The 11,202-nt window shown below is 36.9% G+C and overlaps 2 protein-coding genes across 2 annotated transcripts in view; both read right to left on the bottom strand.

Annotated features, from left to right (window-relative positions):
• Positions 1-21: 21 nt before the first annotated feature.
• On the bottom strand, positions 22-11,186 carry ZCCHC4 (zinc finger CCHC-type containing 4). Its single transcript, XM_027686630.1, has 13 exons — positions 11,088-11,186; positions 10,796-10,914; positions 8,918-9,000; positions 7,978-8,253; positions 7,386-7,466; positions 7,003-7,075; positions 5,066-5,216; positions 4,452-4,552; positions 3,994-4,115; positions 3,334-3,409; positions 2,775-2,826; positions 1,913-2,057; positions 22-250 (listed from the first exon to the last, which is right to left on the bottom strand). The coding sequence occupies exons 1-13, from the start codon at positions 11,161-11,163 to the stop codon at positions 127-129; spliced, it is 1,479 nt and encodes a 492-aa protein (XP_027542431.1). The 5' UTR covers positions 11,164-11,186; the 3' UTR covers positions 22-126.
• PI4K2B (phosphatidylinositol 4-kinase type 2 beta) overlaps positions 10,808-11,202 on the bottom strand; it is a 29,375-nt gene continuing 28,980 nt past the window's right edge. Inside the window, exon 13 of the mRNA XM_027686635.1 lies at positions 10,808-10,914. The gene's annotated coding sequence lies outside the window, so the exon portion shown is untranslated. The remainder of the gene's footprint in view (positions 10,915-11,202) is intronic.

Raw genomic sequence — 11,202 nt, 5'->3', positions numbered from 1 at the left:
GTAATAAAGGAACTGTCACTTTTAATTCAATCAGGTTTTATTTTGGATGTTAATATTTACATTTTTAGAAAATGGAAACAAAGGCTGGCCATAAAAAAATAAATAATTAAGTAGCAGCAAGAAAAGTCATGTCTTTTTTTTCTTATTCTTTACTTTCTTCCTGGAGAATATGGCACGTTTCGTTGCTGATCTTTTACAGATCCCCATCTTTATCTTCTTTGAAGTTTTCTGCCCTTTCTTTTTGTCATCTCTGTAAAGAAAAAAGGAACATACAGATTAGAATAAAATGGAGAATGAACTTTTACATTTGCTCATATTTTAAATAACCTGTCTGTGTAAGTACATGAACTGTAGTGACAGTATGTGAAGCACTGGCACAAAAAGTACAAGGAACATTCCACCTTAAAATGTTACGATATTTCAACTTCCTAAAACTGTTTCTCCACTTTATTGCCATTAATTATCTTTCATTTATGTACTTATTCAGCATTTAACTTTAAAAGGATGTAGAAAACTTAAGAAATTCCCTCACAAAAAAGCACATACAGAGTTTCATGCTGAACATATAAAGCATAAACATATAATAGAAAGGCTTAGAAGACAGTACATAAGAAGACTCCTGCATCAGGAAGACTCCTGCAAATACAGGACCTAAATACAACTAGCAAGTGGACTGTTTTGTCTCTGCAAAGGATGTATTTCACAATGCGAAATGTTGAATAATTTTAATAAATAAAACATACAGAACTTTTTATTAGAGAAAGAAAGCTAAGCTATATTCTGCAATAAGTCAACAAAAGAAGTAACTGATGAAGTGAAAGGACTAAACCATTCTGATACAATTGACCAAATAGTATCTTACTTGACAGAAGAAACAGATGAGGCTTCATGAATTTTTTAGCATCCTTTTTACTTTTTTAAGCAAAGAAAAAAAAAACCCAAACATTAAGAGATGGAATTTTTAAAAGAGATACATAAACTGAAACATTACTACCTTTTATCTCTACTACTCCTTAACCAAAACTTGTTTTAATGCCACGGGAAGACACGAAGCAATACTCCTGTACTCCTCTACCATCCAGCAAGCATCTGGTGAGTCTCTTGATACAGATCCAAGAGGGTAATTATCTGAATCTCACTATGCAACAAGAAGTACAGCTTTTGCGAGAGAAGATTTGCATTTCCACTGCTACAGCCATTCAAGTTAAGAATCACAAACAAATCCATGACTCTGGAGAAGCTACCAAAGTGCAGGTCAACTATCCGGAACTGGAAAGGCTGAGACAACTGCCGCATCATCTCTTAGCAAATCCCCTTTCCTCTTTTCAGTTCTATTTGAAGACCACCATACATGATTCTTTTGGACTTCTGATACATACAAGTATGTTATTCTGTATATTACAGAAGGACAATCATGGAAGACTGAAAGTACTCAATGTGACCCCGATTAATGGTGGATATTTAGATCATAGTACAAAAAGCACCTGAAATACCACATGGAAAAAAGCAAAATATGCCACAACAAAGCAAAAGAAACAGGAAGCAATAAAACAGTGTCAGTGTTTTCTCTGACCTTTCATGAGGAATTTGAAGGGGATAAAAGTGTTTTATTACTTCAATTTCCAGTCTTCTTGACAGAGCTCTCCTATGCACCAGTCACCAAGTTTGCGATTCATATAAATCAGTTTTGAAAGAAAAGCCACAGACAGGGAATTGGGAGCCACAGGAGCTGCCATTTATCATATTCTCCCTTCAGTATATACTCCCCAGCAACAGAACAGGAGAGCAACAGTGAAAGCTGACATCAGCACTTAAAGCCAAAAATCATCTCTTTCTAAATTCACTCCATGACATAAGATCTGATCTCACCTGACTGCTGTCTTTTATTATACTAATGCAACATGACACTTACTGGAAAGCTGTGCTGGTGCGGGAGAGACTGGGACAGGCACTGCGCTTGTGACCTGTCTTGCCACACACAAAACAGCCAGAATCAGTCTTCTCACAACTGTGGTTTGGAAGAGCACAGCAGTTGCAATTGTTACAGTGAAACCAAGCTGCAAAATAAGTAACATGATTTATTATATTGAAAATGTTTATAACAATAATTCTGAAAATGAGGTTTAAATATAGGCCACAATACCCAGTTTTTAATTCTGGATTCGTTTTACGGAACTGAATGTGGTCAGTTTTGGGTCCCTTATCCCATCTCATAAGGCAGCCAGATACCTCACTAGATATACTGTGCAATTATATATGAATTGTTTTGTCATGAGAACTATTATCATGTATGTGATCTTAACAGGGAAAAAAGTCCAGATATTACAATGTATTTACAGATTGTGATTTCTGTAACAGTAACAAAAATTATTGCTTCAGCTATTTGAACAGAGCTATATATACAACTAAATTTGTACATGAAGCATAATTTTACTCCACCCTCTCAAACATTTCAGTAATTCCCCATTTGTTTATGAAATTCTAATGAAAAAGTTTACAGAATCAGGAAACACTTATATAACAAATGAAAATATTTCAATTTTCCCATAATAAATATAAATGGAATTTAGTGTGCCTTGACAAGAAGTTATCACATTGCCACACAGTGCAAATACACTTAAATTAATAAATAGCAGCTTGTGCAAAATTGAGATTTTTTGTTTACTCTGCGTCTTCTACTACATTTTACTTCTACATTTTCTCTCCTGGTTTGTTATCCCAGTTTCTTTGGACTAGGTGCACTTTTATTTAGAAAAGTATTTTTGTGTACTTACAGGGTTTTACACATTTTTTGCAAAGAACACAATGTTTCCATCTTCTGCCATCCTACAAAAGACAAATAAATGTTTTTTTTATTAACCCCACACACACTGATTCTATCTTAAAACTAAACTACTGATGTATGGACCCCACTGTTTACAGAAGCAAGTCCTCTCTAGGAAGGACTGTAACTCAGAAACAAGAAACCTGAGAATCTGTGACAACCACAGCAAAAGGGTTGCATTTTAAAATTAGCAATTTTTAAAACTTCAAAAGATAAGAAAACATGTATGTGCCAACAGACCACTGGTGAATAAGTTATGGTGTGAGTGGCAAGTAGCAAATTTTTCTTGTCCTCTATACAACACAAAGGAATCAGGGAAACAGAAATTAATTCCCAGTGGGTTATGAAAGATGTCCTGTGAAGGTAATAATAAGTCTACAAAATTGGAACTGTTGGGGGTTTCCCACAGAACTTGGTATCAGAATAGGTTTTCACCAGAGCAAATATTACAGAGACTGGTATCTGACTACTGCTAAAACTGTCATTCAGAAAGAAGGGAAAATACTTACTTTTGATGTACATGAATTGCACATCTCACAGTGCTGGTTACCAGAACTAACATACCGCTGACATAAGGAGCAAAACCTGGAAAAAAAATGTACTGGTCCACATTTGCTAACAAAACAATTAATTTTACACAAGCTTAACAATAAATATAAGGACTGTAAAATCACTTTGTTGAATTAAAAATTACATCTTTGATGCATAAATGATACTCAGGCAATTTAGACACAACCACATAGTAAAATTCAGGAGCTTGAATTTGAATTATCGACACAATCAGCAGTAAATCAAACTAAATCCATTCCTCTGTCCTCGATGCTTCTCTTAGGGTTCATTTTTTTAACTATTGTCTCAACAAAGCTGATTATCAGACATAGCTGTAAATCCCTCTTGTATGTATATATAACATATCCCATGGAGAAGTTAAGGCATCTCATCATTCCACAGTGGAAAATACAAGCTTCTTTTTAGGTGTTCAGCTCTCCTACACATTGTCTATATAACATACAACTTTGGAATGAGACAGAAAAATATGCTCTTGAGCCTGGCATCCAAGTTAGGCAAGACAATACTGAACAGCACCATCCCAAACTCCTTTAGAGACTTTATGCCCTAATTAAGAACAAAGACACTCTTTTAGTTACTTGAGCATTAACATATCTTACCTATAACCCTCTTCTACAGGAAGTACAATCATACTTGGGGTAAGGTTTGTGAAGATACGGACAGGAGATTGTCTGCGACCTGTCTTGCCATGTTTATACAGTGCGTGATTATCATAGTCTACCTAGAAAAATAAAACCATAAAAAAGAACCTTAAACTGAATGCTAAGCACAGGCAGAGCTATTTACATATTTATTATCTTTATATGTGCCTTATAAAATGTTCATGTTTGTATACAAACTGCAGGAACATGATAAAGTTATCAAAGGTATGACTAACGGAAATACAGAATTCAGGCTTCACGTGAACACCACGGGCTCTGCAGTGTCTCCAACACAGTCAAAGTTCAAGGACACAGCCCATCTACAGACAAGTGCTACCATTGTATCTGCTTCATTCATATTCCTGTTCACATTGCACACAACTGATATTCAGCAGATTCACTGGGTTCAGCCATACCTGGTAATCCATCATACTGAAGCTTGGGAAAAAGTCACGAATACGAGATTCAAAGAAGTATGGAAATATCCAGAACATGGGCATCTCTTTATTGTCTTGACCTAGTAACAAAAAGGCTTTGATGTACATAAGAGAAAAACAAGGTACGTGAAGCATGAGAACTTTACAGTAAACATTCTGTATACATAAACATGGATATGTATGTCGTGCTAGGCATAAGAACTAGTTCCTGTAGGAAACAAAGTTTTGGCATATTTTAAATATGCGTAGCTGTAAGTGCCATGTAACTAACAGCTCTTGTTACCCGCCTACGTGGGTAAGAAATGGTACTGGTTTGATAGCTTATTTTTCTCTACCTTTTAAGTCCATTTTAAAGGAAAAATAGATTTGGAAAAGAATGGCAAAGGGTTTTAAGAAAGACTTAGAGAATTGGGCATTACTAAACTAAAAATATCAGGAGAGTAAACAGGATATATGGTAGTTCACCTTCAGAAATTATAACGTAAGTGTGCTCACATTCACCTGAGCAGCAAGAATCACAGACTTATTTTAAATAGGTACTTTTCTTATAGTGATGTTACTGCTTAACCCACCTATCTGGCTGTAATACATACCTTCTTTTCCTGTCTCCTTCCACATTGCCATCAGTTTTTTAAAACTAGAAGCCAGTGCTTCCACTAAACCTCCAAATGGGGGATCAGTTACCATAATGACTCTTTCACCATTATCTTCATACAAGAATTTCCTACAAGTTTCACGTGCAACCTGTAAGAAACAGAGTTTAACTTCCAGAAACACAGATTAAAGAAATGTAAAAATATGTCTTCAGCAATAAAATGATCACTGTAGAAGTTTCAGGTTTTATTCTCACAGAGGTGAATTTCCTCTTGTGTAGCATTTAAAAAACAAAACAAAAAAACTCAAGGAAATTAAAAAAATCCCAGACAAAAACACCCTAGTGGATTTGAAGCACTGAAAAAAAGTGCCATTTTCAGTTAATGCACCAAAGGCAGATGCAGTTCAAGCTTCCTAAGACAGTCTTCTTCCTAAGGATACTAAATTTACCTCAGAAAAAATGATGTTATTCATAGCAAGAAAACAAAGTTCAGGCTCAGAATACATTTTATTCATGCCCTTTAACTTATAGTTCTATTCTGCAAAAGATTACCAAAGCAGTAGGAAAAAAATGAGTCTACTGAAAACCAATTCAATCCATACTGATTATAAAAATGCATAGTATTCAAATTGTAGCAGTCCAACCTGGATTCTATTATTAAAGGAAATGTAAAAACCTATATATTCACTGCCATCTTGCAGTGTTCTATCATCTGGTATTTAGATTCTATTGCAGATTTTTAATACTAATATGCAACTGAAAGTTCTGCAATTCAGTCCGTGAATACACTGCAGAACAGTGTCATTACAGGTGTCACCTCTGCACACCTTGAAAAGAACTGCAATATGTATAATGCAGGTGAACAGAGTCTTTAGTTTTAATTGAAAAATACAAAACTTGAATACAGTGATGGAATACAAATATTTAAAGTTCAGGCTTTCAGACCAGCTTCCCATTTCATTCTAAATGATTTTTTTTCATTTTCAAGATCTCATTCAAACATAGCCTCTAGAACGGAAAAATCTGAAAATTACTTACATGCTGTGAACAGTATTGCAAGAAACATGTTTATACAAATAACCAGAGATTTACTAATGGCAGACGAAGAGCAAAGAGTGAGTATATTATTGGGATAAGAGTTTAAAATTAATGTTTGGACTTGAATTAGACTGTGATTCTCTTACAAAGCTATAACAGACATCCTATTACAGTTGCAGGTTTCCTAACAAACTTGAAACTAAGCATTTCATGTGACATTTAAAAAGAAACAAGAAATTTGGCATTTTCATTGACCATTACACCACATCAAGGGACCCCTGGTGGCCTAGTGGTTAGCATGCGGCACTCTCACCGCTGCAACCCAGGTTTGATTCCTGGTCCCCCGGGCAGATGGAGCTAACTCACCTAAAAAAAAAAATCCATTGCGCAGGCTTGAAAGGTAAAAGACCTTTCCCAAAATCTTCGTTCGCGAAGACTGGCCATTATAAAAACACCACATCAATCTCATTATATGACAACAAGGTTAACCTTTTGACGTTGCTTTTTTGGAACAAAGCATAAACCCTCATTTTCCTCCCATCTCAAGTACCAGTGATCAAGTCTTGTAGCATCCACTGGGCTGGTAAAGGTTGGGAATAAAATAATGAATTCTGTTGTAGCAACACAAGAAAAGGGGTAATGAATACTTATGTGAGGCAACAGCTCACACCACACCTTCATTTTAATAAAAGCAGCAATTAAGGTGTCTAAGCAACATTAGCTAACATAAATATAATAAGTGGGAGAGAATTACTGAAGAGGCACTGTCATTCTTTGGTTTTTAGTATTATAACCATTTTTTCTCATGATGTTTTCTACTAGACTAGCTTCTTAGAAAATTTTGCATTGACAACACATACTTCTTTACAAAAGCACTCAATAAATACTTGGCCTTACCTCTCCACCAAAAAAATAATGATTGAACATGTTGTAGTGGCAGAATTCATCCTCTGTGTAAAATTGTGAATACCTGTAGAATAAGTTTGAATAGTAGTAGAAAAATATAAACAACTTCTTGTGTGTTCTAAAAGGCATTTAGACTGAAAATAGGCCTTAAGAAAAACAATATCTTTGGGTTCTGCTTACTGACAACACATAGTTATACTGAGGAATTATTAAGTATAATTATTTTTCTCATAAACTGGATGTCATTTGTGTATGTGTGCATGAACTAAGATGCAGAGACAAGAAAGTGAAAACAACCACCAATTTATCTTTTAAAGTAGTAAGAACACAAATCTTTATACTTATTCTTCAGACAGAAAAAGGTTAAAACCTACCTGAAATCAATATCTAGTAGAAGGCTTCTAACTCTGAAATCTTCTTCTTGTGATGCTTTTGACTGGATCATTTCATGAAGCCTGAAGTATAATTGGAGCAAAAAAATTTAACACATAATCACTGGCTTCAGAAATGATCTTGCAAGACAAGAATGCCTGGTACTTTACTAAACCTAAAACCAAACAGATAGAGAAAATGGAGTAATCTGAATTTGGGTGATTCCCTTTGGCCAATACTCAGAGTTAGAAAAATAGGTTAGTCTTAAAAGATGAAAAGTCAGTGAAACCTATTGGATCACCTTGCATAAAAACCCCCTGAAACAAAGCCAAAGAAAAGTCACTGCAGTAAGAAACAAAGCAGAAGAACTGAAGTGTGTATGTGTGTTTGTGTTATTTGCAGTGCTGCCGCAGTCTTCTCCTGTATCTTATTAGCTCAAAGCAAGACCCCACTAGATGCTTGGATAACCCCAGCTAATTAAAGCATAATGAACCTCTAATTATGGGAGAATCACTGATTATGTAATCATTAGTAAGCTGCACAGTTTTGAGATATAAATATTATTTGAAACTGTAACAACTCTCACTGACGTACCTGGGTGTTCCAACAGAGAGCACTCGTCTGAATCCTAAATCAATAAGGAGATTAAGTAGAAACTGGCAACTTCTGTCTGCAAATAAATACTGTGCATTTGTTTTTTTATTCTCCAGTGGATACAGAAATTGACTGGGACTTTTCAGCTGGGCAGTGGAAATATCACACAGCAACTGGTGATTCAAGTGTTTTTCCCATTCTGCTGGCAATAGCAATTGCTGGCATTCCTGGCAAAACCTCCTCTTTGATAATGGCAGCAGAACAAAATTCTTGTACCTTTAAATAAAAAAGACAATAGGGAACAAACTTTGCAAAAAGCCTCTATGAAAGACACGTAGTGGAGCTATAGAGGGAGTTTCACATTTTTTAAGTATTCAGACATTTAAACAGACAATGCCGTTTACACTGCTCTTGCAAAACTCCACATGTGAATTAAGTATTATTTATGAAAAAATATTCAAAGGACACTCTGAAATGCACATAATATATGGTAGCCAAATATATTGGGAGTCTCCACAAAATAACTGGATTACAGAGTGAAGATTTCATAGACTAACTGCAAATTCCTGTATGTTTATACACAAAAATTCAGACATTATTTGTTACTGTATTACCTTTGCTTCTTTTTACAATGTTAAGCCTATTACTTTTGCAAACTAAAGTCAGACATAAATTAACTGAAACTACTACTGATCTGTTGTTAGCGTATTATGAGCACTAACATCAGAAGAACTATACAAACATAAAAAAACCCAAAAAACTCCAGTTCCTGGGTTGAAAATACTTGCTCTAATTAGTTGTTTCATGCTATTTTCCCATTTGTCCAAATCCCTCTGCCGCACCTTCATACTTTAAAGAATCCTGAAATGTTTTCTCTACATTCAGAGTACCTAAACTTGTATTACTTCATTTCTACTAAAGGAAATATGCATAACAATACCTTTCCACATTCTGTCTGTGTGTGAAAGTAGGCTGATGATTTCTATTATATTCTTCACGTGCTGCAAGCCTTGTTTCCGACACCTGTAAAATTTGTGTACGTAAAAAGTTACAAAACAAACACCTATTGCTCTGTGTTGTACATCAAATCTCAACATTAAACAAAAGGGGTGCATCAAAGGTCTCATGCTTTAGTTACTCTGCAAGGAAAAACCATCACATTCATTGGTCTGTTGTTTCAGAAGAACAAGCATGACTGCAACACAGGGGCACGCTGCAAAACAACACCAGTCTCTCACTGTGAAGTTAAACTGTGCAAAAAAATAAATAGTATTTCATTCTTCTACTACATATCTTCTACTCAGGGAAAAACTCAAAACGTGACTGTGATGGAGACAGAAAGAGTTATCCTTTCCATTAATGTGTGCCAGCAGTTCCATTCCCTCTGAAGAACTATGATCTGATCCTGAAAAACTGATGACAGCAAAAACATTGCCCAAGTCTTTTGTGTGTGATCATTTTAAAAGGACAACAGCTCTTTGTTATGACCTGTCACTGAGTTCGAGTCATTAAACTTTAACATTTCGGTCTCTCACACTCTTCTCTGACTCTTCTACTTTGTTACCACAACATACTCATGGTTTCACGTGGAACAGTTTCAAGACATTTTCACAAAACTTATGGAACTGTTTTATTTAAAGGAGGAGACAGAACAACAGACACCATGATACAAGTGACATTTAAAATGACTTATCACTAGGAATCCCATTTAAATCTACACAATCCAGTGACCAACCATCTCGTTTTCTCTTTCTACAACTTTTCAATAGTAAGCAGCACAGCAAAAAACCAATTATGAACCCAAATAAATTGCAGCCTGCCAATCTCACAAGATACTCACTCAGGAAACAGAAAAAGTAAAACAAAACACACTGGAAAAAAACATGGTAAGCTCTCTATGAATACATATCAATCCCAATTTCATTACCCTACAAAATTATGTGACCAAAGGTCTTTAGACAGTGAGAAATCGCTGAGTATCATGCTGAACCCCACCATCTCAGAATTTTGTATACCCCACTTTTTGTTTGCATCCAATAGATTTCCTCTGTCTTAATTATGGGAGATGAGAGCATCTTGGGAACAGAAGTATCCCATTTTGTTCAACATTGCTTAGCATTAGCAACCTTAATTATCTATGCATTTTGGCAATACAGTAAGAAGTGCCAATTTTGCTCAAAATGTGCATAGCCTTCCTTAAAAGTTATACTCGAAACATGTTCTCCTGACAGAAATAAGTGCTCTGCTAAGTATAAACTATTAGATAAAGTTTAGAAAGTGATAATTGCCACAGATTTCCAGAACAAAATATACTTTTAAACTGTTAAATAGGTAAAAAAATCCCCAGTATTTCATGGAATCATCGAACAACTTGGGTTGGAAGAGACCTTAAAGATCATCTAGCTCCAATTCCCCTGTCATGGGCAGGGATACTTTCCACTAGAGCATGTTGTTCAAAACCCCATCCAATCTGGCCTTGAATACTTCCAGGGATGGGGTATCCCCAGTTCTCTGGGCAACCTGTTGCAGTGCCTCACCACTGTCACAGTAAAGAATTTCTTCCTAACAGCTAGTCCAAACCTACCTTCTTTGCATTTAAAGTCATCACCCCTTGTCCTATCACTACATGCCAATATAAGAAGTCCTTCTTGTAGCCCCTTATAGTGGAAGGTGCTATAAAAGGTCTCCCTGGAGCCTTCTCTTCTCCAGGCTGTACAACCCCAACTCTCTGTCTGTCCCCTTAGGAGAGGTGCTCCAGCCCTCGGATCACCTCCGTAGTCCTGAGTCTCCAGCAGAGTCTTAAGCAACGCTCTCTTACCTTCTCATCTTCCCACTGAAAAAAGCTACAATCCTTTCTATCCCTACAGGCTGAACAAGCATAGAATCTTCTCCCTTCCTCTTTTCCTTGGCTGGTCTTCACGAACAGCAGTGCAGGACCTGGGGACAAACGCCACGACACGATGACACAGGGGACACCAGCAGGTCTGTTCCCGCGCTCCGCTGCAAGAGCCGAGCTCCCAGAACAAGGTATTCCCAACGGCTGCTGCAAGGTAAGCCCTGCCGGGAGCCCAGGGACGCTGGGGCGGTGCCCCCCGCCCCTCCGGGCTCACCGTGCGGGCAGCTGGGCGCGCCGGACGCCGGTCCGATCAGAGCGATGCCGCCGGGGCTGCGCTCCCCCGCCGCCATCGCACCGCCTCCTTCCCGACGGCCACCGCGAGCGGCGGG

This window comes from Neopelma chrysocephalum, unplaced genomic scaffold, assembly GCF_003984885.1.
Source record: "Neopelma chrysocephalum unplaced genomic scaffold, ASM398488v2 Primary Assembly neopelma1_71, whole genome shotgun sequence".
In the NCBI taxonomy this organism is placed as follows: Eukaryota; Metazoa; Chordata; class Aves; order Passeriformes; family Pipridae; genus Neopelma; species Neopelma chrysocephalum.
The sequence above is the reverse complement of the archived record's forward strand: the minus strand, read 5'-3'. Positions and strand labels throughout refer to the sequence as shown.

Bases quoted from the DNA above. Each gene is read 5' to 3' on its own strand.
- ZCCHC4 (XM_027686630.1), bottom strand. From the start codon at position 11,163: ATGGCGGCGGGGGAGCGCAGCCCCGGCGGCATCGCTCTGATCGGACCG. The intron at 9,001-10,795 runs GTAAGAGAGCGT...CAAATTTTACAG, and splicing joins TTCAGTGGGAAGATGAGAAG to GTGTCGGAAACAAGGCTTGC. The intron at 7,076-7,385 runs GTAGGTTTTAAC...CTTATTCTACAG, and splicing joins CTACTAGATATTGATTTCAG to GTATTCACAATTTTACACAG.